The 21,421-nt window shown below is 53.3% G+C and overlaps 3 protein-coding genes across 3 annotated transcripts; all 3 read left to right on the forward strand.

Moving 5' to 3' along the window:
- Nucleotides 1-1,521: 1,521 nt before the first annotated feature.
- On the forward strand, nucleotides 1,522-8,690 carry LOC131082768 (carboxypeptidase A2-like). The gene is made up of 11 exons (XM_058022882.1): nucleotides 1,522-1,678; nucleotides 2,863-2,944; nucleotides 3,809-3,943; nucleotides 4,393-4,491; nucleotides 4,954-5,052; nucleotides 5,180-5,281; nucleotides 6,218-6,328; nucleotides 6,629-6,719; nucleotides 7,184-7,383; nucleotides 8,078-8,162; nucleotides 8,404-8,690. Exons 1-11 carry the CDS (start codon nucleotides 1,614-1,616, stop codon nucleotides 8,589-8,591), a joined length of 1,257 nt encoding a protein of 418 aa, XP_057878865.1. The 5' UTR covers nucleotides 1,522-1,613; the 3' UTR covers nucleotides 8,592-8,690.
- Nucleotides 8,691-11,318: 2,628 nt separating this feature from the next.
- On the forward strand, nucleotides 11,319-16,757 carry LOC131082754 (carboxypeptidase A1-like). The gene is made up of 11 exons (XM_058022863.1): nucleotides 11,319-11,385; nucleotides 13,435-13,516; nucleotides 13,897-14,031; nucleotides 14,175-14,273; nucleotides 14,809-14,910; nucleotides 15,181-15,282; nucleotides 15,392-15,502; nucleotides 15,682-15,772; nucleotides 15,908-16,107; nucleotides 16,362-16,446; nucleotides 16,517-16,757. The coding sequence occupies exons 1-11, from the start codon at nucleotides 11,321-11,323 to the stop codon at nucleotides 16,702-16,704; spliced, it is 1,260 nt and encodes a 419-aa protein (XP_057878846.1). The 5' UTR covers nucleotides 11,319-11,320; the 3' UTR covers nucleotides 16,705-16,757.
- A 710-nt stretch (nucleotides 16,758-17,467) lies between these two features.
- LOC131082734 (carboxypeptidase A1-like) lies at nucleotides 17,468-20,863 on the forward strand. Its single transcript, XM_058022838.1, has 10 exons — nucleotides 17,468-17,549; nucleotides 17,732-17,813; nucleotides 18,005-18,139; nucleotides 18,421-18,522; nucleotides 18,603-18,704; nucleotides 18,802-18,912; nucleotides 19,073-19,163; nucleotides 19,458-19,657; nucleotides 19,840-19,924; nucleotides 20,602-20,863. Exons 1-10 carry the CDS (start codon nucleotides 17,485-17,487, stop codon nucleotides 20,787-20,789), a joined length of 1,161 nt encoding a protein of 386 aa, XP_057878821.1. The 5' UTR covers nucleotides 17,468-17,484; the 3' UTR covers nucleotides 20,790-20,863.
- The last annotated feature ends 558 nt before the right edge of the window (nucleotides 20,864-21,421 follow it).

Raw genomic sequence — 21,421 nt, forward strand, 5'->3', positions numbered from 1 at the left:
CTGACATTGGATCCATCTCCTCTCCAAGACATTCATGGACCCAGGGGCTTCACTTGGAAATCTCAGCAAACCATGAAGGGTCTCTCATGAAGGGTCTCCCTTCCCTTCTCCTCTCTTCTCTCCCCATTTCCCATAAAAATCTGTCGGGATGGATTCTGAGTGTCCCAAATCCCAGAGCAGTTTGGGTGGGAAGGGACCTCAGGAGCTCCATGGATTCCTCTGGATTCACTCCAATTTCATGGATGCCCATGGCTCAGGGCTGATCTCCAGCCCCTTTAGGGCCTCATGGTCATCACTGGGGACCCTGCAGCCCCCCAGGGGTTGAGGGATGAGTCCAAGGTGTGGATTTAGATGAAATGCCGTGGGTGGAGGCCCCAGAGGATGCTGATCAGGGCACTCAGAGCTCGTTGGGATACTTTGGATCCTGCCATCAGGTTTGGCAGGGTTTCTTGGCAGCCCTTAAACCCATGTGGGATGCAGCATGAGTAATGCAACGAGCTCTAATTTTGCCCCAGATTAAATCCCTTCTTCCTGTTTGCAAAGAGTGAGCCGTGGCAGGTCCTGTGGGCAGTCAGCTGATCCTTATGAAATATTGGTGTCTGGAAGCTGCAGCTTGACTCCCACCACAGCTCCTGCTGCAGTTCCAGAAGCAGGAAGTGCCTGTGATGGCTCCTGTCTCTGGGGATAAATCTTTATTTTTTGGTTTAAGTTGAGGGAGTGGAGATCTTTTTCCCCAGGGACTGGGTTTGGTTAAACCTTAGAGACCAGAGCAGTTCTGCTGTGCCCCCAAGACACAGCAGCTACACGATGACTCAATCCTGCAGGCCAAAACAGGACTAATCCCTGCCTGGGGCTCCCTTTGTTCCCAAAAACCTGAAACAAAGCCCTTGCCTGGGCTGTGAACACAACAGAACCCCTGAGGAGGAGTGGGTGGGAGTGGAGCTGAGAGGAGAGTCCTCAGGAGGCGCTGAGATACAACTGAGATCTTCATTAAAGATTTCCTCTGGGAATTGCTCTCCATTCTCCTGAGGTGGATGGAGCAGCTGAGCATCTCCGCTCTCTCTGCTCCCCAGGTGTGCCAGCAGGGGCAGCTCCTGGCTGTTCTCAGAATCCTTTTGGTGTGGATAAACACAAAGTTTATCCAGCAGTTTATCCCTGTGTGCACCTGCAGCTGTGGGACAGCCACAGCTGGGGCTTCCCACGGGAGGAAATTCCCAAAGCTCAGGCAGGACTCTGCCTCCCACGGGGATAACAACTCCTCAAACCTCCCTTGGAACACCTCAAAATGCCAACCCAGCGCGGGCTGGCAGAGCTCCTGCCCCCAGTGAGAGCTGGATGAGTTCAGTCTGTCCCTGCTTTCCTCTGCCCTAAAGAACACACACATTTTTGTGGTCAGAGCTTTGGGACCGACTCCTCCCCCGCCCTGGTCTGGATGTGTCAGTGGAAAATATTTTTTTGGAGGTGAAATCAGCCCTGCTGGTTGCCTTGAAGGTTCTGATAAATGTGAGAACTCGATCACATGGAGTGATAGGTGCTATCAGATGTGTTTGATATGAAAAATAAAGCTCTGTATAAATTGCCCCTCGCCAGGCCCAGCTGGACTTGCAGCAAACATGAAGCTGATTTTGATCTTCAGTGCCCTCATCGGGGCTTCCCTGTGCCTGGAAACCTTCGTGGGGTGAGTTCCACTTTTGTGGAAAACCTTTCATTTAGGGCTGGTATCCTCTTGTTGTTTTTCATGGTCTCACCCTCACAAAATCTGCTCGGGGCACATTTTTTTGGTTTTTGTGACTGATTGTTCTCCTTGCTTTGCTGTTACGGTGTTTGAGGGAACCTTTCTTTGCTTTGGTTTGGGTTTTCTAAGGAGAGGGGTCCAGCTGTGGAGTTGAGCTCCTCAATTCCTGCTCATCCAAGGCTTCATTTTGGCTTCACTGCAAAAGCAGAGCTGAAAGGCCAGAACCTGTCCTCACATCAGAAAGTTCACCACTTCTCCTTTTTTCCCCAAGTTTCTTATTTCTCCTTCTTCCTCTTATTTCCTTCTTTCTAAGCATTTAAAATCCCGATTTCCAAACGGTAAATTCTGAAGGTTTCTCTTTATGTTGCATTGCAAAAATTATCCCACAAGGTATTTCCTCACAGCCTCACTGACCTTGGAAGAGCCTTAATAATTAAAGATTATGAAATCCTACTCGATAATTCCTGAGGTGCAGGAAGTGAGCATTAGATTCCAGTGAGTAAATCTGTGCATGAAGGTTTAAGGATTAAGAATAAAAAATAATATAAATAATGTCCCAAAAGGAGGGGATTTGTAAAGCCAGGAGGGGCTATTTTGAGGGGCTATTTTTCATTTAATCCTGAGCTGAATTCTGCTTATTCCATTCCTCAGCAGCTGTGGTGAATTCACAGCAGAATCCAGTCCTGAGATAAAGCTTATGGACAATCCAGTAATAAGTAATTAATGAGGAAAAGTTCATTCAGAGCTGATTTAACTGGGTTCAACAAAGAGATCTTATCCCTCTGGTGGCCAGGGAGAGGATCCCGGTGTAAACGCGGTGTAAACGCGGTGTAAACGAGGTGTAAACGAGTCCTGATGTTTGCTCTGCTCCCCAAACATTGGATCCTTCCCCATCTCAACTGGAAGATCATTGTCCCACAAAAATTCCCGATGGATGCAGGATTGATCCTTGTGATTTAAAACCCATCCACGTTGCCTGGTTTGTGAGGCTGGTGCGGGTGGCTGGGTGAACTCTCGGGTGACACCAAATCAAGTGACGAAAGGAGCCATTGACACACAATTAACACCGAATTAACGATCCCAGGAACAAACCTGGGACTGCTTCTGAAAACACTGACTTATTGCAGGCACCAGGTTCTCCGGATCAAGACCAAAAATGAGGAGGAGGTCAAGCAGCTGCAGCTCCTGGAATCGCTGGAACACCTGCAGGTGGGTCATGGCCACAGAGGCATTTTTGGATTTGCATCTCATCCACAACAGGTCAGGCTGTGAATTTCCATCTCATTTGGAAGGTTCCCATCACTCTGGGGCAGCTGCCGTAAATAATTTTATTCTCTCAACACTTTAAATTTGACCTGCAAGTTCGAGTACCAGCTCAGTGTTCAGGAGGGCCAGAATTGATTTTTTTTTCCTACTGGTTTTACATCAATTTTGAATTGTTAGATCTTAATCTCAATGTTGAAAAACTTGTTTTTCCAGTAGGAATGGCAATGTTTTGTCTCCCAGAGTTATGGAAGGAATTTATTAGTTGGTCTACACTGCATTGAAACAGGAAAACACAGTGTAAAATTCCAGGTTATTACTCTTATTGCCACTGGTGAGAATTTTTAACATAATTTTTAAAAATCCCTGGCTTAAAAATATATTATGAATAATTTAGAAATTAAAATTAAGAAAAGTCCTACCAAAGGAGAGAGAAAAGGAGAAATTAAAACCATGGGTTTCATATTACCTAAGACTGGAATATGGAGTTTTTCTTGAAATTATTTCTAGTAAAAGGGAAGAATAATAAAATAAAATAGTCATCAGAGCCATTAAAATTTCCTCTTGTTTGTGTGACCAAAGCCTAGAAGTCAATGAAAAACTGACTCAGGCCCTCGTTATTTGTTATTTCATTGAGTTATCAGAAGAACTGATACAAGGTTGTGGTGAGGCCACAGAGATTGGAGCATTCCAGGGCTCCTCTCTGCAGGGGCCTTTGGACTTGGGAGAAATCAGCATTTCTAAAACTCTGCCAGAGCTGCTTGCAGGATGCCTTCCCCAAACCAAATCCATTTTCCTTTCCCTCTCCAGCTGGATTTCTGGATCAACCCCTCTGCCCCTGCCCTCCCTGTGGATGTGAGAATTCCTGCTGCCAGTGTCCAGCCAGTGAAAGCCTTCCTGGAATCCCAGGGCATTCAGTATTCCATCCTGATTGAAGACCTGCAGGTGGGCACCTATTTCTTACATCTTTTGGAAGCACTGATTGACAATTTGGCCTCACTCCCACTTTCCCATACTCTGTTTTCCGTGGGATCCTCCCCTCATTTTTGTAGGCTGTGGATTATTCCTCAAAGACAATCCATGGATTGCTGTAGGTGTTCTCTGAGTGGTGACATCAATGAACTCCACAGGGCTCTTCTGACAGCCCCTGAGGAATTCCACGTGGACTTTTCACCCCAGACATTTGAGAATGCCAACACTGAAGTTACTGATCAGTCAGTAAACTCTGCTGAGTGGTTATGGACACAAATCACCCACTTGGGCACTAATCTGACATTTCCTCATGAGCAGTAATCCCCAAAGGGCGCCTAAACCAGCATTAACTCACTGCCTTTTCATTTATTTATCTTTTAGCAGTGAAGCAGACACTTCTCACCATTTGAATGTTATTTTAGGATGTTCTGGATAAAGAAAGGCAGGACATGGCTGAGAGCGCCCAAAGGCAGCGCAGCACCAGCAGCTTTGACTTTGGTGCTTACCACACTCTGGATGATGTGAGTACCTCAGGGGAAGAGTATTCTGATTTTTTCTGGTCTTTTTGCATGCTGTCTTCAATTCAACATCCTATATTAGTATCTAAAATGTCCCTGCAGCTTTTTCTGGCACGTGGGTTTGTTTTGTGCAGTATTAATTTTGTGCTCAGAACAATCAGCCAGCGCTGATCAAAATTCCATAAACTCTCCTGCAGACTCTGTCAAAACCCATCCTTCCAAAGAAAGAGACATAAAGGGGTCTTGAAACTGGGAAATAAAGAACTAAAAAGAAATAAAGCTGTGGCTTCCCCATCCTTGAGAGTGTCCAAGGCCAGGTTGGAGCAACCTGGGGTGGTGGAAGGTGTCCCTGCCTGGGGCAGGGGGGTGGAAGGGGATGGGCTTTCCAACCAATGGCAGAGCACATAAATGTGATATTAATGTCCTCAGAGATGATGTTCATGTCCTCGTGGCCTTGCATTTCAGATCAATGCAGAACTGGACCAACTTGCATCTGAGCACAGCTTTGTGGAGAAGATCCAGATCGGGGAATCCTACGAGAAGCGGCCTCTGTACGTCCTGAAGGTACGACAGATACCATGGAATGGCTCCAAGGGGATGAATGACAGCACAGGCCAGGGCACCCCAGTCTGTTATGGGCTGTGCTGGGCTGAGGGGTGCCAGGCTCTGAGATGCTGTGTTTGGTTCCCAGTTCAGCACCGGAGGCTCCAACCGCCCGGCCATCTGGCTCGACGCCGGCATCCATTCCCGCGAGTGGGTCACACAGGCCAGCGCCCTCTGGATCGCCAACAAGGTTCTGAGCTGGGCTTCATCCTGGGCCTCTCTGGGCACTGCTTGCTGCTCTTTCAGAGCACATCACCCCTCTGGGTGGTCAGTCATTTCACCTCCCAAAAGCAGCTGACTCCCTGGGGATGTGGTGGCTGCCTCAGCCTGGAACTGGAACCTCTGTCCTGTTGGAACAGCTGAGTTTAGGCAGACACAATGCAGTGGTTCAGGTGAAATCGTTACATGAAGTTGTGGTGGCTGCCTCAACCTGGAACTGGAACCTCTGTCCTGTTAGAACAGCTGAGTTTAGGCAGACACAATGCAGTGGTTCAGGTGAAATTGTTACACAAATAACCAAAGGCTTTGAGGTTGTATTGCTGCTTTGCTCTGCTCATCCAGAGCAATGCAGTGGGGTTGGTTTCCTTCCACAAAATGCCCAGGCCTCCAGCTCTCTGTAAATGAGGATTTAAATCCTGCTGGAAGTGACTGAGCCACCAGAGAAGGCACAGGATCACAGAATAAGCTGAGCTGGAAGGGACCCACCAGGATCATGGAGTCCAGCTCCTGGCCATGCACAGAACCACCCCCAAGAGCCACCCTGTGCCCAAGGGTGTTGTCCAAAAGCTCCCTGGGCTCTGTCAGTGCAGCTCAGTTGACAATTCCCAACCTGGCTCTTCCATCTCAGTCTTAATGCAGCCTTGGCCTGTCCTCTGGGACAAGGAGGAGGAAATTTGTTATCCTCTTCTATTTTATTCTAAAGACCTCCTGTCTTCAGAATAAAATAATAAAACAGATTCTCTGCTCACTCCACACATATAACAAGGCACAGTTATGGCCCACAGATAATGGATGTTTGTATTTCCCTGCCCCAAATTCCAGCCTTTCCTGTGTCCCAAACAATGAGGGAATGAACATCTGGGAAGGAATTACTCTGCTAAGCAGGGTGTGCTCTGTCTCTGCCTAGATTGCCTCTGACTATGGAACAGATGAGTCCATCACCTCCCTGCTGGACAAGATGGATCTTTTCCTGCTGCCAGTGGCCAACCCTGATGGATTTGTGTACACTCACACCTCGGTGGGTCAGCTCTTTGAGCTCAGTGAGATTCCAAAGAAATAATAATATGAGGGAAGTGGGCTCTGAAAGTCTTAATGCTGTGAGAGGAGTTACCAAAGAGTTGGGCAGAGATCCTCATCATTTGTCCAACCCACTGTAAATACCCATTTTTAGTAAATACATCTGATTGTTGACCATTGGCCCATCTTGGCAGTCAGAAATACTCTTGGGATCATGGCTAGGCTCAATCCCCCATGCATGGGGAGCAGTTTTGGTGCCAGCACCCAGACTTGGTCCCTTTTGAGCATTTCTCTGTTGCAGAACCGCATGTGGAGGAAAACCCGCTCCAAGATTCCTGGCAGCATCTGCGTCGGAGTCGACCCCAACAGGAACTGGGATGCAGGTTTTGGAGGTAGGGATGGAGCTTCTGGAGTCTGGATCCTGTTACCCAGAACCAGCAGCTGCCTTTATAACAGGGGATTAATCACTCTGGAGCACAGGGTGAGGCAGCATCATGGAATTATGGAATCACAGAATGGTTTGGGTTGGAAGGACCCAAAACATTATTTAGTTCCACTCCCTGCCGTGGGCAAAGCCACCTTTCATTATCCCAGGTTGTTCCCAGCCCCATCCAGCCACAGAATACCCCCAGGAATGTGGATTCCTGGGTTGCTGGGCAGCCTGTTCCAGGTTGCATCATCTCAAAGCGCATCCCTTGAGCATTCACACTCTGTCACTGCTGTTTGAGCATTTATCAGCGTTTAAGGCCTTGCTTTGGCTGCAGCCCTGTCCTTAGGAAAGCCCAGCTTTGTGGGGTCTGCCCTGACCTCCCAGGAATTCCCCTCCTCAGGCTCTGTTCCCTCCTTGCACCCCCAGGTCCTGGAGCCAGTAACAGCCCCTGCTCCGATTCCTACCACGGGCCCAGCGCCAACTCCGAGGTGGAGGTGAAATCTGTTGTTGACTTCATCAAGAGTCATGGAAACTTCAAGGCCTTCCTGACCCTCCACAGTTACTCCCAGCTCCTGATGTACCCCTATGGATACAAATGCACCAGGCCAGATGACTATGCTGAGCTGGTGAGACAGCAGGACTTGGTTTTACCTTCCTCTCTTCTGTCCAGCTGCCTCTCTGTACTTTCCTTGCTCTTCCCTACTGGCAGCACCACAGCTGGAATAATATCTCTGAGGCAGTGTGGATCTCACAGCCATCATTCCAATGGGAAAGGCCTCTGGAGGTCTCTGTTCTAACCCTGTGCTGAAAGGGCTTTGGAGTCAGAGCCAATTTCACTCTGAATTTGGGTTGTTTTGATATTTCTAAAGAAGAATTCTTTTTCAAGCTCATCCCAAAGTTTCCTTAATCTCATGGGGACTTTTTTTTTGTCCTAATACCTAAATGCAGTTTCCCTGTGGCAATTTGTTGCCTTTTTCCCCCCTTCACAAAGAACCCAGCTCTGTTTTCCATCCAGCCCCCATTACATAGTTAAAGTGAGCACAAAGTTGACCTTGGAGTATTGGGAGATCCCAGCTGCCTGGGGAATTTCTGGTATCTCTTGAGCCTTCCCTTGACAAGCCAGTGAGATAAACCCTGGATGAGCACTTACAGAACCTGCTGGAAGTTACCTCACCTGCAGTGGTACCTCCCAGAAATGCTGTGGCTGCTGGTGGTGTGAATCACCTCCAAAGCAGATTGGAGATTTCTGGTGAAATCCCAGTGTTTAATCTCAGGAACTGTGGCTGCTTCCTGACTTTCCCTTCATCTCCTCCCCTGCAGGAATCTCTGGGAAGAGCTGCTGCCAATTCCATCCGCTCCCTCTATGGCACCACCTTCCAAGTGGGCCCCATCTGCACCACCATCTGTGAGTATTTGGCCACTGAGAGCTTTTAGGGCTGTCCCAGGACACCAATCCCTGTCCTCCCCACAGGGTGTGTCCCTGCTGGAGGCCACAGTGTCCCTGTGCAGTGACACCACAGGTCACACGTCACCCCTGAGCGTTCCCATCCAAACCTCATCCTTGTCCCCCAGAACACCAACAGCAGGACAACAGAGCTCCAGCACTGCTCTGCTGCCCCTCTGGACCATCTCCCTTTCCCTTCCAGACCAAGCCAGTGGGGGCAGCATTGACTGGGCCTACGACAATGGGATCAAATATTCCTTTGCCTTCGAGCTGAGGGACACGGGGCGTTACGGGTTCCTGCTGCCCGCCAACCAGATCATCCCTGCTGCCAAGGAGACCTGGCTGGGCCTGATGAAAATCATGGAGCACGTGAAGAACAAGTCCTCCTGAGAGCTGGGCTGGGACTCAGCTCTGCAGCACAGCTCAGAAATCCTCCATGATGGCTGTTGTGATAGAAAGGGCTGAATAAACCCCTGTTCATTCCCCCCATGGTGTTTGGCATGTGTTCCTTGTGTGTGACACATCCCTGAGGAGATTTTGGGCCACAACCCTCCCTGCCCACCCTCCAGTGCCACCCCAGCCATGGCAGGGACACCTTCCCCCATCCCAGGCTGCTCCAGCCCCAGTGTCCAGCCTTGGCCATTGCAGGGATCAGGGGCAGCCCCAGCTGCTCTGGCAATGCCAGCCCAGGCAGGAATTCCTCATTGCCAAGATGCCACCCATGGCTGCCCTCTGGCAGTGGGAGCCATTCCCTGGGTGCTGTCCCTGCAGGCCTTGTCCCCAGTCCCTCTGCAGCTCTGCTGGAGCCCCTGCAGGCCCTGCAATGTGCTGGGAGCTCTCCCTGGAGCCTTTTCCAGGCTGAAGGGGCTGATGCAGAGGGCCTGGTGTTAACCAGCATAATCCAGGCTATGGAACTAATTAAAGGAATTTAATTTCCCTTAATGAGCCTCAGGACCCTGCCAGGCCCCTGACCACTGTCCTCAAGTGTACACCCCCATATATTTGGCTGCCCCTTTTCTCCCTCCCAGGTGTTCCCAGTGGACATGGCTGAAGGGAAGATGGAGGTGGGAGGACATCTCCCCTGATCCATCACCCAGCCCCTCAGGAGCCCCTCGTTCCATTTTCATCCTGCAAATTTCTTGGGGATTAAGAGCAAAGAGCTCAGGAGGCCCTGAAGGATCAGAGATTAGCTCTGGCTGCTGCTGCTGTGGTGATTATCGAGCCTAACAGGTTTATCTTGGTGTCTTGTGACCCCCCAGCAGCTGGTGAGTTACTCACCCTGGGAGGCTGGCAGGAGAGCAAACAGCGCTGATGTGTCCGATAAAACCCTGCGGCCTCGGAGCTGCTGGCAGGAAAAGGGGAAGGTGCAGCTGAGGGAAGCAGCCCAGGGGACTGGGTTTGGGTTAAAAGCAGCTGGTTTGGAAAGCAAAGCCATGCTTGGGGCAGCCAGTGCTGCCCTTGTGTCCCTGTCTCCTTTGCTCACTGCTTCCCAAACTGACCCAGTTTCCAAAGTCCCATCCTCTGCCCAGTGACTAAAAACTACTGATGGTAAATCCCAGGGACAGGGACACAGCTGGCTCTTGGACCTGGAGGAGCTCTTGTCCCCAGAGCAGGAACTGCAGAGCCTGAGGAGCCTTGGCTGGGAGTGTGGAACTGTCACCTTGTCCTGGTGTGGAAGCTCATTCCAACCACCCAGGGCTCGAGGGCTCCTGTCCCCTCCTCCTGAAGGGCCTGGTGTGAGGAGAGCTCCAGGTCTGGAACCCAAGCTCTTCACCACAGAGAGTGATGGGAGAGGCAAGAGCCTCACCTGGAATGAGGGAGAGCCAGGAGGGACACCAGGAAGTGCTTTCCACCAGGAGGAGAAGCAGCAGGACCTGGTGCCAGCGGGGCTGTGCAGCCTCCATCTCTGGAGGACTCCAAGATCCAGCAAGGAGGGCCCTGGTGGGTCCCCAGAGCTGCCCGTGCCACACCCAAGCATTGGATACAGAACTCCTATGGTCCCTTCCCACCCCAACCACCCCGTGATCCTGGAACCCCCTCAGCAACAGCCCCAACACACCCCACACCTTCTCACGGCACCTCCTGCTCCTGCTGCAGCCAGAATCCCCTGGATTCAGTGGAGAAAACCACGGTCAGGGGATGTCAGCTGTAAAAGCTGCCCTGGGAGGTGCCTGCCAGCCTGGGAACACAGCCCAGGAACCCAGAGCATCCCTGACAAGCACGGTGGGAGCTCAGGGGCAGCGCAGATAAGGCCCAACAAAGGCCCTGCTGTAACCTGCAGAACAAAGACACTGCTTTACCTGGGGAACAAAGACACCTCTGACAAACTGACCTCATGGACAGCCCCACTCAGTGACAGCTGCTCACAGCCCCTGCTTACACTGAAAACATAAAAAGAATTCATTTTCTACCAAAAAATGAGCCTTTCTGTCTGAGCATTACCCCAGCTGAACGTCCTTGTGCACCTCTGAGCTCCACGACTTCTGTCCGCTTTGAAGTGAGATTTCATCCACCATCAAGTGACCCCACTCCTGGGAATGGTTTGATGAATTATTTGAATAATATATCTTACATTTTATACATCTGTATCTATATCTATATACATGTATGCATAAACTAATTAATCATAAATAAATCTACGTTTAAATGTTTGCTTTTTCTGCAAGTAACTTTGTAGTAGCTTGTCATTACACATGCATTACTAATCATAATTATGATTGACTTACTCATAGCAATGTGTAATGAAGAAATCCATGGAAACAAAGAGGTGTTTCCTTGTGGTTTTGGGGCTCCTGTGACCACGCCATCCCCACCGTCCCACGCCCGTGGGTTGGGAGCCGCCCGTGCCCACGGCAGCTCGGGGCTGGGAGCAGGGACACTCATCCAGGACCCACTCACCGAGGGAGACGTTATCAGATCCTCCCTAATTTGGCTGCTCTTGTGTTGACTTTGCCAAATAAAGCAAACATTTGGGCTCTGGAGCCCTTCCTGCCTGCTCTGTTTGTCGCTGCCGACGCCGCGGGGGCGGCGGATGCGGCCCCGGTGAGGAGCTCCGGGAGGGACCCCGACACCGAGGGGCTTCTGTCCTTCCTCGGGGCTGTGCTCTGCTCCCACCCACCATGGAGACCCTCCTGGTCTTCCTCGCCCTCCTGGGGGTCAGCAGCACTGAGCAGCTCTTCGTGGGGTGAGTCCTGCTGGGGCAGGGGGCGGTGGGACACCCTGGCTGGGATGGGGACGGTCCCTCCCCACCAGGGTCCCTCAGGGTCAGCCTGAAGGGTGACATCCCAAAGGATGGAAATCCAACAGAGGTTTTGCCAACTGGGAAAGGTTTGGTTTCAGCCCAGGGTTGGAGGGAGGTTTGGAGCAGGTAGAAATCAGGGAATGCTGAAGCCTGAGGGCATCGCTCCAAGCTTTGCCAGGGTGGGGAATCCCAGAGGATCAGGGGATGGTGTGTAGGGCTCAAAGATGATGGCTGTGGAGGCATCCAAGGATTGTGGGAATGAAAACCAAAGATTGCTGGGAATAACCAAGGATTGCTGGGAATAACAGCCAAGGATTTGTGGGAATAACAGCCAAGGATTTGTGGGAATATCAGCCAAAGATTGCTGGGAATAACCAAGGATTTATGGGAATAACCAAGGATTGCTGGGAATAACAGCCAAGGATTGCTGGGAATAACCAAGGATTGCTGGGAATAACAGCCAAGGATTTGTGGGAATAACAGCCAAGGATTTATGGGAATATCAGCCAAAGATAACTGGGAATAACTGCCAAGGATTGCTGGGAATAACCAAGGATTGCTGGGAATAACAGCCAAGGATTTGTGGGAATAACCAAGGATTGCTGGGAATAACTAAGGATTGCTGGGAATAACCAAGGATTTGTGGGAATAACAGCCAAGGATTTATGGGAATATCAGCCAAAGATAACTGGGAATAACCAAGGATTTATGGGAATAACCAAGGATTTATGGGAATAACACGCCGTGGGAAAGAACAAGATGTGGCTGGAGAGGGCCCTGGGGAGGGAGGGCAGCACTTTTCCAGAATAACACCCTGGTGTTGCAGCTCCTGCAGATAAGAACAGCACCAGGGCAGGAATGAGGCTGAGAAGGGGGCATGGAATATAGGGGGGGTCAGGACAACCCAAAACTCCCAAAGCTTCCAGAAAGGTCTGAATGAATGGACTGGCAATGAGAACTAATTTGTAGAGAAAGTGGGAATTCTGTGTTCAGAGCAGGGAAAATTTATCCATAAAAAAGTATCCCCAGGACGTCCCAGGAGCTGGACTGACACTGGAGCTGGGGCTCTCATGACCCAGGGAACAGCTGGAGCTGTGCCAGGGGGGTTTAGGTTGGATATCAGGAAAGGTTCCTGATCCAGAGCATGCTGGCACTGCCCAGGCTCCCCAGGGGATGGTCACATTCCCAAGGCTGCCAGAGCTCCAGGAGCGTTTGGACAACGCTCTCAAGGACAGGGTGGGATTGTTGGGGTGTCTGGGCAGAGCCTGGAGTTGGATTTGATCCTTGTGGGCCCCTTCCAGCTCAGGATATTCTGTGATGTGCCTGACCCACCTTCCTCCCTGCTGTGGTTGAGGGATCCATCCAGGATCCCATCACTCTCCTCCAGGCAGGGGTGGCTGGGAGCCAAGACTGTGCAGGGAATGTCAGGGCTGCTCCCTGATTTTGGAAACATCACAAGGATTTATTGCCTGCCTGAGTCCCCCAGGCACAGAATGGAAATTGTTATCACCTGGGGAGGTGGTTAAACTGATAAATGGGAGTTAAGAGGATGAAAGGTACGAAAGGGGAAAGGTGAAGGAATTTTGTGCCATTTTGGGAGCAGCTTTCAGCACTGCCCAGCAGGAGAGCTTGGAAGTAGAGGATTGATCCGAGATGAGAAAACCTCTGTCCCACAGAACATTTCCTCCTCTCCAGGGGCTGTGCCTGTCCTTGGGAAGCCTGGCCAGGCTGGATGGGACCTCTGCTAGGGAATACATCCATAGATAGAGAACATATCCATGGGAGAGATTCCCCAACATCTGGGGAGCTGATCAAACAAGGCTGGAGATCATCTCAGACCCCCAGCACTTGCTCTTTTCCCATCATGGCTGCTCTGAATCTGCATTTTTTTCTCTCAACACCCACAACTGATGAATTTTCCAACCCTCTGAGCTGGTGTGGAGCCTCCCCCAGGGCAGAGTCCCTCCCTGTGACCCCCGTGCCTCCCTGCAGGGACCAGGTCCTGCGTGTCACGGCCAGGAAGGAGGAGCACATCACCCTGCTCGGGGTGCTGGGCGAGCAGGAGGAGCTGCAGGTGAGCTCTGAGGGGCCCTGAGCACCCCTGGTCACAGGCCCTGCTGAATCCAGGGCTCCCTCCCATCCTTTTTCCTCCCCATTTTGGAGCTGTATCATTTAGAACCATACAAATGTGAATTTGACCTGGGGCTCCCTGAGCTCAGAGCTCCATTTGTATGAACTGGGAACATCCCATAAATACTCAAACAACCTGGGCTGGAACATTTCTGTAAATCCCTACCCAGACATCCATCCGGGGCCCAAAATTTGCCCCAAACCCTTTTCAGACCCTTCATGAAAATTCCTGTGAGACCCTGGAGGTGCTGGGGAGCTCAGTGGATGAGCACCAGCACAGGATGGGGTGAAGTTTCCCCTTTCAGCCCAACTTCTTCTTCCCAGGTGGATTTTTGGCGTCACCCCAACAGCCTTGGCCACCCCGTGGACCTGCGGGTGCCCTTCCCCAGCCTCCAAGGAGTCAAAAAATTCCTGGATTTCCATAATTTTTCCTACAGCATCATGATCGAGGATGTGCAGGTAATGGCTGTGACAGGAACAGGATGAGCTCCTGCAGCCCAGCCCTGAGAGAAAGTGCAAAAGTTGGAAATCAAGGGAAAAAATCCAACCCCCTCCTCCTTACAGCCTTTTTGATCTTGGGTTTTTTTTTGCCTGCTAACCAGGAGTTACTGGATGAAGAAAAGGAAAGCATGAGGAGGTCCAGGAGGGTGAAGAGAAGCTCCAGGATGTTTGATTTTGCCTCCTACCACACGATAGATGAGGTACCTTTCCCTGCAGAGCACTGCCTTTGTGCTGCTGGGGTCACATCCGTGTGGTGAAGGTCGTGGTGAGTTCTTGGTGACAGGTGAGACCTCCCTGGACACGTTCCTCCTCCTTGGTGGAGCTTTTTAGCTGAGATGGGAGACCGGGAAACCTTCCACATCCAGCGTGGCCACTCCTGGAACTTCCCACCCTGTGGAAGACATTTTCAGCTTCACTTTGGGGGTGCTTGGAGCCCCGTTTGGGACTGGTGGGGGCTATGATGGTGTTGGGGGGGGTCTTAAAACGTTTCCCCTCACCATTCATTCTACTTTTCCAAAAATGTTGGGACATGCCTTTCCCTGCTCACACAGAGCCCCAGCCACCCCGTGTTCTCCAGGGGAGCACAAGATCTCCTCCAGGGGAGTCCCAGCTCTCCAGGGAAGCACCAGATCTCCCCCAGGGAAGCTCTGCTTGCTGCACCTGGTGCTGGATCCCCTCACAACCAAAAGGTGAGAGCCAGGCTGAGCCTGGTGAGCCAGCAGCTGCTCCCTGCAGATCTACGAGTGGATGGATGTCCTGGTGGAAGATCACCCCAAGCTGGTCAGCAAGGTCCAGGTGGGGCAGAGCTACGAGCAGCGGCCCCTGTACGTGCTGAAGGTGGGTCCTGGGGCAGCCTTGCCCTGAAAATGCCCTCAGGGTGAGAGGCTGTGCCAGGGGAGCTCAGGGTGGGCACAGCAGGAATTGCCCCATGGAAAGGGGGTGAGGCTGCCCAGGGGTGTTTGGGGTGCCCAGCCCTGGAGGTGTCCCAGCAACTCCTGGAGGTGGCACTCAGGGCTCTGGGCTGGGCACAGGTGGGGATGGGGCCCAGGGTGGATTCCATGGTCCTGGAGGGTTTTCCAGCCTCGGTGATCCCGTGGCTCCGCACAGTTCAGCACCGGGGGACCGAACCGCCCGGCCATCTGGCTGGACACCGGCATCCACGCGCGGGAATGGATCACCCAAGCCACCGGCATCTGGACGGCCAACAAGGTCACCTTGGGGCCACCTGGGGTGTGGGACCCCAATTCTTACCCTGCATCTGTCCCACTCCTCATCTCCGAGGGGCACCGGGGCAGCTCCTGCTCCTCTCCGTGCACAGATCGCCAAGGAATACGGGCAGGACCCCTCTGTCACGGCCATCCTGGACAGCATGGACATCTTCCTGGAGATTGTCACCAACCCCGATGGCTTTGCCTTCACCCACAGCTCTGTGAGTGCAGGGACACCACGGGGAGACCTTGTCCCAGCACTGCCCCCAACCACAGCTGTGTTTTTTGGGTGGGGAGGGATGTTCCTCCCTGTGGGGTGGTGAGTGGAGATCCCTGGAGATGCTTGGACAGGGGTTGGGACTCACATCCCTGTTCCTGTGTCCTCTCTGTGTGCTCCTAGAACCGCCTGTGGCGCAAGACCAGGTCCATCAACGCTGGATCCCGCTGCATGGGAGTGGATCCCAACAGAAATTGGGATGCTGGGTTTGGAGGTGAGACCTTGGCCACCAGATCCCATACCAGGCATTACTTGAGCCTCAAAACATCAAAACTTTCTGCTAGAGTGGAGAAACCCAGGGATGGAAACCCTTCCTGAGGGATCCTCTCTGGATCTCCCCCTGCTCCAGGTGCCGGCTCCAGCAGCAATCCCTGCTCTGAGACCTATCATGGCCCTCACGCCCACTCCGAGCGGGAGGTGAGAGCCATCGTGGATTTCATCCGCGCCCACGGGAACGTCAAATCCGTCATCTCCATCCACAGCTACTCCCAGATGCTGCTCTTCCCCTACGGATACAGGAGGGCGCCCGCGCCCGACCACCAGGAAATGGTGAGATGGCCCCAAAACGTGGGGCTGGGACCTCTGGCAGAGCATCCCAGGAGCTCCCCTGCTCCTCTCATTAGATGCAACCTGAATATCAAAGCCCTGCACCTGGGTTCTGGAGGAGGGAGGTTGTGAGATGGACCTCAAACATCAAAAATCAAGGGGTTTTGGGAAAACCTACAGCAGATGGGATGGGGAATGATGGGCTCTAGATCCCCGTGATCCACCAGATCCCAGCACTTTTGGTGGTTCCTTTGCAGAATGAACTGGCCAAGAAGGCCGTGAGCGACTTGGCCGCCGTGTTTGGGACAAAATACACCTACGGCAGCATCGCCAACACCATCTGTGAGTGTCCCTCCCTCACCCGCAGCAAATCCCCAGAGAACGGGCTCCCATCGGGCTCCTCTCCCTGCAGACATGGCAGGAGGCACCACCATCGACTGGGCCTATGACAACGGGGTGAAATATTCCTTCACCTTGGAGCTGAGGGACTCGGGGCGCTACGGATTCCTCCTGCCCAGCTCCCAGATCATCCCCACTGCCACCGAGACGTGGCCGGCGCTCCTGGACATCATGGTCCACGTCCTGGAGCACCCATACTGACCCAGCACCTCCCCCAGCATTCCCTGCTCTCAATAAACCCTCATGGACATTCAGTGGTTTCAAGCACACTCGTTATTTTTCATGCTAATCTCCAAAAAAAGGGGTGGGAAAGGACTCCCAGACCTGCAGGTGTTGATTTTCCCCTCGTGACTTTGGCTCAAAGTCCCCATCCTTTGGAGCCAACAGCCAGCATGGGAGGAGGAGATGGGGTTTTTTGGGCAAATTTTGGGGTTTTGAGCAGCTTTGCTCCATCATCCTTTCCCAGGGGGCTACAAGGAGGGACATGGGTACCCTCAGGGTATTTGCTGTTTAGTTGTGGCTACTGGGACAACTGTCACCTGCTCTGACCTCTGTCCTGGGCCAGGCTTTACACCACTTTCCTCAGCCCAATTTTAAACCAGTTTCCTCATTGCTGTGGTTCAGGGATCCAGCTCACCAAGCCCCAAGTGAAAATCTGCATTTTGTGCATTCTCAGCCCAAACTGATCCTTTCCCTCCCCTCAGCTGGCACTGAAGGCTGTGGGATTTTGGCACCTCCCGGTCTCACCTTGCTGGCAGCTGACTCACCAGGGCCCCAGCTGGTTCCTGGGACAGGTTTGGCCAGGACTGGGAGTGCCTGGATGGGGACAGCAAGGCCTGACCTTGGCTGGTGGCAGCCAGAGCCTTCCCAGGGCCCTGGGAAAAGGGGCAGCTGGAGGGGCCGGGCTGGAGCCACCATCCCATGGGATTTAAGAGGCCCCAGGGCACTGCTGGGACCTGAGACTGGCTGTCCCTGCTGACCATGAGGCTCCTCGTGCTCCTGGCTGCCCTGGTGGCAGTGGCCACCTGCACCGAGACCTTCTTTGGGTAAGGGGCTGGGATGGGACGGTGGCACTGGGTGGGGCAGAAGGAGTTGGTTCAGCCCTGAGGGAGCGCAGGGAAAAGGCTCAGGGGAAATCCCTGGAATGGGGGGATGGATGGGTGGGGTTAGGTCTGACTAACGGGGCCGGAGCTCGTCCCACACCCCTCAGCACCCCCTGACCCCACAGGCACCAGGTGCTGCGTGTTGTCCCCCAGAGCGATGAGGAGCTGCAGAAGGTGCAGGAGCTGCAGGACCTGGAGCATCTGCAGGTACTGGGTGTGGGGGTGGACTCTGGGGTCACCCCCCAGCCCACGGCCTTCATTTTACACCCCATAAGCAAAGCAAGGATGGGGTTGGATGTGGGACCATGGGAAGCAAGCAGTGAAAAGCAAGACAGGCTGGTGCTGGGGGTGCGTCCCGAGGCAGGATCTCACCCCTCATGTCCATCTTTCCCACCCAGCTGGATTTCTGGCTGGAGCCCCGCAAGCTCGGCCAGCCCGTGGACATCCGCGTGCCCTTCCGCAGCCTGCAGGCCGTCAAAGTCCACCTGGAGGCCTCTGGGGTCTCCTATTCCATCATGATCGAGGACGTGCAGGTCAGCAGTGGTGCAGGGGAGGTGAGGGAGAGGGGGCATCCCATCAGTGGGAATGGGGCTCATCCCACCCCTGTCCCACAGGACCTGCTGAATGAAGAGAAGGTGGAGATGATCCGCAGCAGCCGCCACCGCTCGGTCGACACCGCCACCTTCAACTACGAGGCCTACCACACCATAGATGAGGTGGGAAAGCACAAGATTTGGGGAATTTTGGGGGAAAAAGTTTGCTCTTGGGGGGCAGGGGGTGAGCTGGGAGTCACCCCCACATCTCTCATTGCCAGATCTACAACTTCATGGACATGCTGGTGGCCGAGAACCCCAACCTGGTGAGCAAGCTGGAGATTGGCCGCTCGACCGAGAACCGTCCCCTCTACGTGCTCAAGGTGAGGACGTGGGGATCGTGATCCAGAGGGGGGCAAGTGGTGACAGGGACAAAGCCAACCCCCCCTCTCTGCTGTCCCAGTTCAGCACAGGGGGCTCGAACCGCCCGGCCGTCTGGATCGACACCGGCATCCACTCCCGCGAGTGGGTGACACAGGCCAGCGGCGTCTGGTTCGCCAAGAAGGTACTGACACACCCCACAAGGGTCCTCAGGGGCTGTGGGATCCAGGTGGGTGATCCCACAGGGACAACAGGGAGCTCCAAACGTCCATCCTCTCTAGATTGTCGAGGATCATGCAAATAACGAAGGAGTGGCCTCCATCCTGGAGACGATGGACATCTTCCTGGAGATTGTCACCAACCCAGATGGCTTTGCCTACACCCACACCACGGTACTGCCCTGGATCTCCTCTCCCTGGTTCCTACTCCTGCTCTGCACATCCCTGAGAGGGCAAAGCCTCCTCACCCACGTTTCCATGGGATGGGAAGGGGCCCACACAAGCTGTGGAGCCCCAGCCCTGGGCACCAGCTGAGGTGGCTCTGCCCTTCCAGAACCGCATGTGGCGCAAGACCAGGTCCAAGCACGCGGGCGCCATCTGCGTCGGAGTGGATCCCAACCGCAACTGGGACGCAGGTTTTGGAGGTCAGAGCTGGCCCCTTGCCCCTGTGGAGCTTTTCCACTCTCCAGCTGGAAGCTCCAAAGCTGTTTCGGGCTCAAAGATCCATTGATGTCCCCTGGGGAAGAGGGGGGATTTGCTCTCCTGGTTTGGGCTTTGAGGCCCCACAGTGACAAGTGAAAGTCACCATACAAATCTCTAGGAGGAGATGCCCCAGGAGCATCTCTTGATCACCACCAAGGAGCTGGGGGGTGGGAAAACCTCTTGGGCTTGGAATCCCCCGAATTCCCGCTGTGTTCTCACCATCCTCTTCTCCACAGATGCCGGAGCCAGCTCAAGCTCCTGCTCGGAGACGTACCACGGACCCTACCCCAACTCGGAGCCTGAGGTGAAATCCATCGTGGACTTTGTGAAGAGCCATGGCAACATCAAGGCTTTCGTCTCCATCCACAGCTATTCCCAGCTCCTGCTCTACCCCTACGGCTACACCGAGACCCCGGCACCAGATGAGCAGGAACTGGTGAGGCCCATGTGCTTTGAGGGGCTGGGATGGGGTGGAGCTCTTCTGCTGCTCCAAGGGGGAGCCACCTCTGTCCTGCACCCCTTGGGAAGCTGGGAGGAGCTTTGTTGCACCCAGAAAAAGCTGTACCCACAGGTTTGTCCTTTCTTTGGCTCATCTTTCCCTGTTCCCTGTATTCCCAGCACGAGGTTTCTGCCAAGGCCGTGGCAGCTCTGTCCTCCCTGTATGGCACCAAGTTCACCTATGGCAGCATCATCACCACCATCTGTAAGTGCTGGGGCAGCCCCAAAACCCCCAGATCCCAAAACCATCCCTCACACTGGCCAAATATCCCATGGGATTCCTGTACTGTCAAAGTGTGTTTCTATACTTTGTAATAGCTTTGGTTTTGTATCCCCGTATTTTTCCCATATGGTTTACCTCAGATTGTACCCCCCTCTCTTCACCTGTGTAATCCCTTTGCTGAGATCATCCCCAAATCCTCACCCTGGCTCTCTGTCAGTCACTCAGCATCCCATCCCCTCCATCTAGAAGTTTCAGTTCAGGACATTGAGTGATTAGCCAGAGGCCAGGGGTCAGCCCTATACGCTGTCCTAAATGTTTGTCCCCCAATATTCATCCCTTAGGGTCACTTATTGGTCAGTAAGTGTTATCTACTTTAGGTTTCCACCTCCCTTTAAATGCAACCTTGGCACATCTCCTGGGACTCTCAGCAGGAGCCCCTTGAGGTGTAGGGGCTCCTTCAGAATAAAATCTTGGATTAACCCTTGCTAAGAGTCAGCCTTTTATCCTCTACCCATGTCTCTGGTGTCTCTCCTGCTGCAAAGCTGACCAGCCTGGCTGCCCTCACAGTGTCCCCCTGCTATCTGCCAAGCCAGGGCTCCTGAGAGACTCCCAGAGACACTACAAAGCTCTGAATCCCACCTTCCTTTTTCCTCCCCCAGACAGAGCCAGTGGATCGACCGTGGACTGGACCTACAACCAGGGGATCAAATATTCCTTCACCTTCGAGCTGCGGGACACGGGGCGTTACGGGTTCCTGCTGCCCGCCAAGCAGATCGTCCCCACCGCCCAGGAGACCTGGCTGGCACTGAAGGTCATCATGGAGCACGCCAGGGACAACATGTACTGAGCTGGGAGCAGGCTGCAGCAGCTGCAGAGAGGGGAGAAGGCAGTCAGTTAATAAATGCAAAGAAGGATGAGAAAAGCTGGTGGTTTGTTTTCCCTTTTTCCCAAACTGGGTGGAAAAGGCCTTTCGGAGTTGGGGTTGGTGCCAGCACAAACAGGGTGTGCTGGGTCATGGCCTGGAAAAGGAATTGATTGAAAGGGCATGAAAACAGCAGGAACAAAAAGGAAGGAAAGCGGTGGTTTTCCCTTTGGTCTGGCAGAGGATGGGAAGGGAATTGGGCTCTGGGACACGAGGCCAGCAGGATTTACTGGGACTCCAGGAGAGCTGCAGAGGGACTGGGGACAAGGGATGGAGGGACAGGACACAGGGAATGGCTCCCACTGCAGAGGGAGTCTTGGCAATGAGGAATTCCTGCCTGGGCTGGAATTGCCAGAGCAGCTGGGGCTGCCCCTGATCCCTGGAATGTCCCAGGCCAGGCTGGACAGGGCTTGGAACACCCTGGGACAGTGGGAGGTGCCCAGGAGCTGGAACTGGATGGGCTTTAGGGTCCCTTCCCAGCCAACCCTTTCTGACTGTGTGACCCCTCCTCACCTGCTGCAATCCCTAGGGAATGGGGAGCTGAGCCCCTGCTCACT

The sequence above is a fragment of the Melospiza georgiana genome, chromosome 4 (genome assembly GCF_028018845.1).
Source record: "Melospiza georgiana isolate bMelGeo1 chromosome 4, bMelGeo1.pri, whole genome shotgun sequence".
NCBI lineage: Eukaryota > Metazoa > Chordata > Aves > Passeriformes > Passerellidae > Melospiza > Melospiza georgiana.

Excerpts from the sequence above, each read along its gene's own strand:
- LOC131082754 (XM_058022863.1), top strand. The coding sequence starts at position 11,321 with ATGGAGACCCTCCTGGTCTTCCTCGCCCTCCTGGGGGTCAGCAGCACT. Across the intron at positions 11,386-13,434 it reads ACTGAGCAGCTCTTCGTGGG|GGACCAGGTCCTGCGTGTCA; the intron begins GTGAGTCCTGCT and ends GCCTCCCTGCAG. Across the intron at positions 14,274-14,808 it reads CCTACCACACGATAGATGAG|ATCTACGAGTGGATGGATGT; the intron begins GTACCTTTCCCT and ends TGCTCCCTGCAG.
- LOC131082768 (XM_058022882.1), top strand. The coding sequence starts at position 1,614 with ATGAAGCTGATTTTGATCTTCAGTGCCCTCATCGGGGCTTCCCTGTGC. Across the intron at positions 5,282-6,217 it reads CCCTCTGGATCGCCAACAAG|ATTGCCTCTGACTATGGAAC; the intron begins GTTCTGAGCTGG and ends GTCTCTGCCTAG. Across the intron at positions 6,720-7,183 it reads CTGGGATGCAGGTTTTGGAG|GTCCTGGAGCCAGTAACAGC; the intron begins GTAGGGATGGAG and ends TTGCACCCCCAG.
- LOC131082734 (XM_058022838.1), top strand. The coding sequence starts at position 17,485 with ATGAGGCTCCTCGTGCTCCTGGCTGCCCTGGTGGCAGTGGCCACCTGC. Across the intron at positions 18,523-18,602 it reads GTCCCCTCTACGTGCTCAAG|TTCAGCACAGGGGGCTCGAA; the intron begins GTGAGGACGTGG and ends CTGCTGTCCCAG. Across the intron at positions 19,925-20,601 it reads CAGCATCATCACCACCATCT|ACAGAGCCAGTGGATCGACC; the intron begins GTAAGTGCTGGG and ends TTCCTCCCCCAG.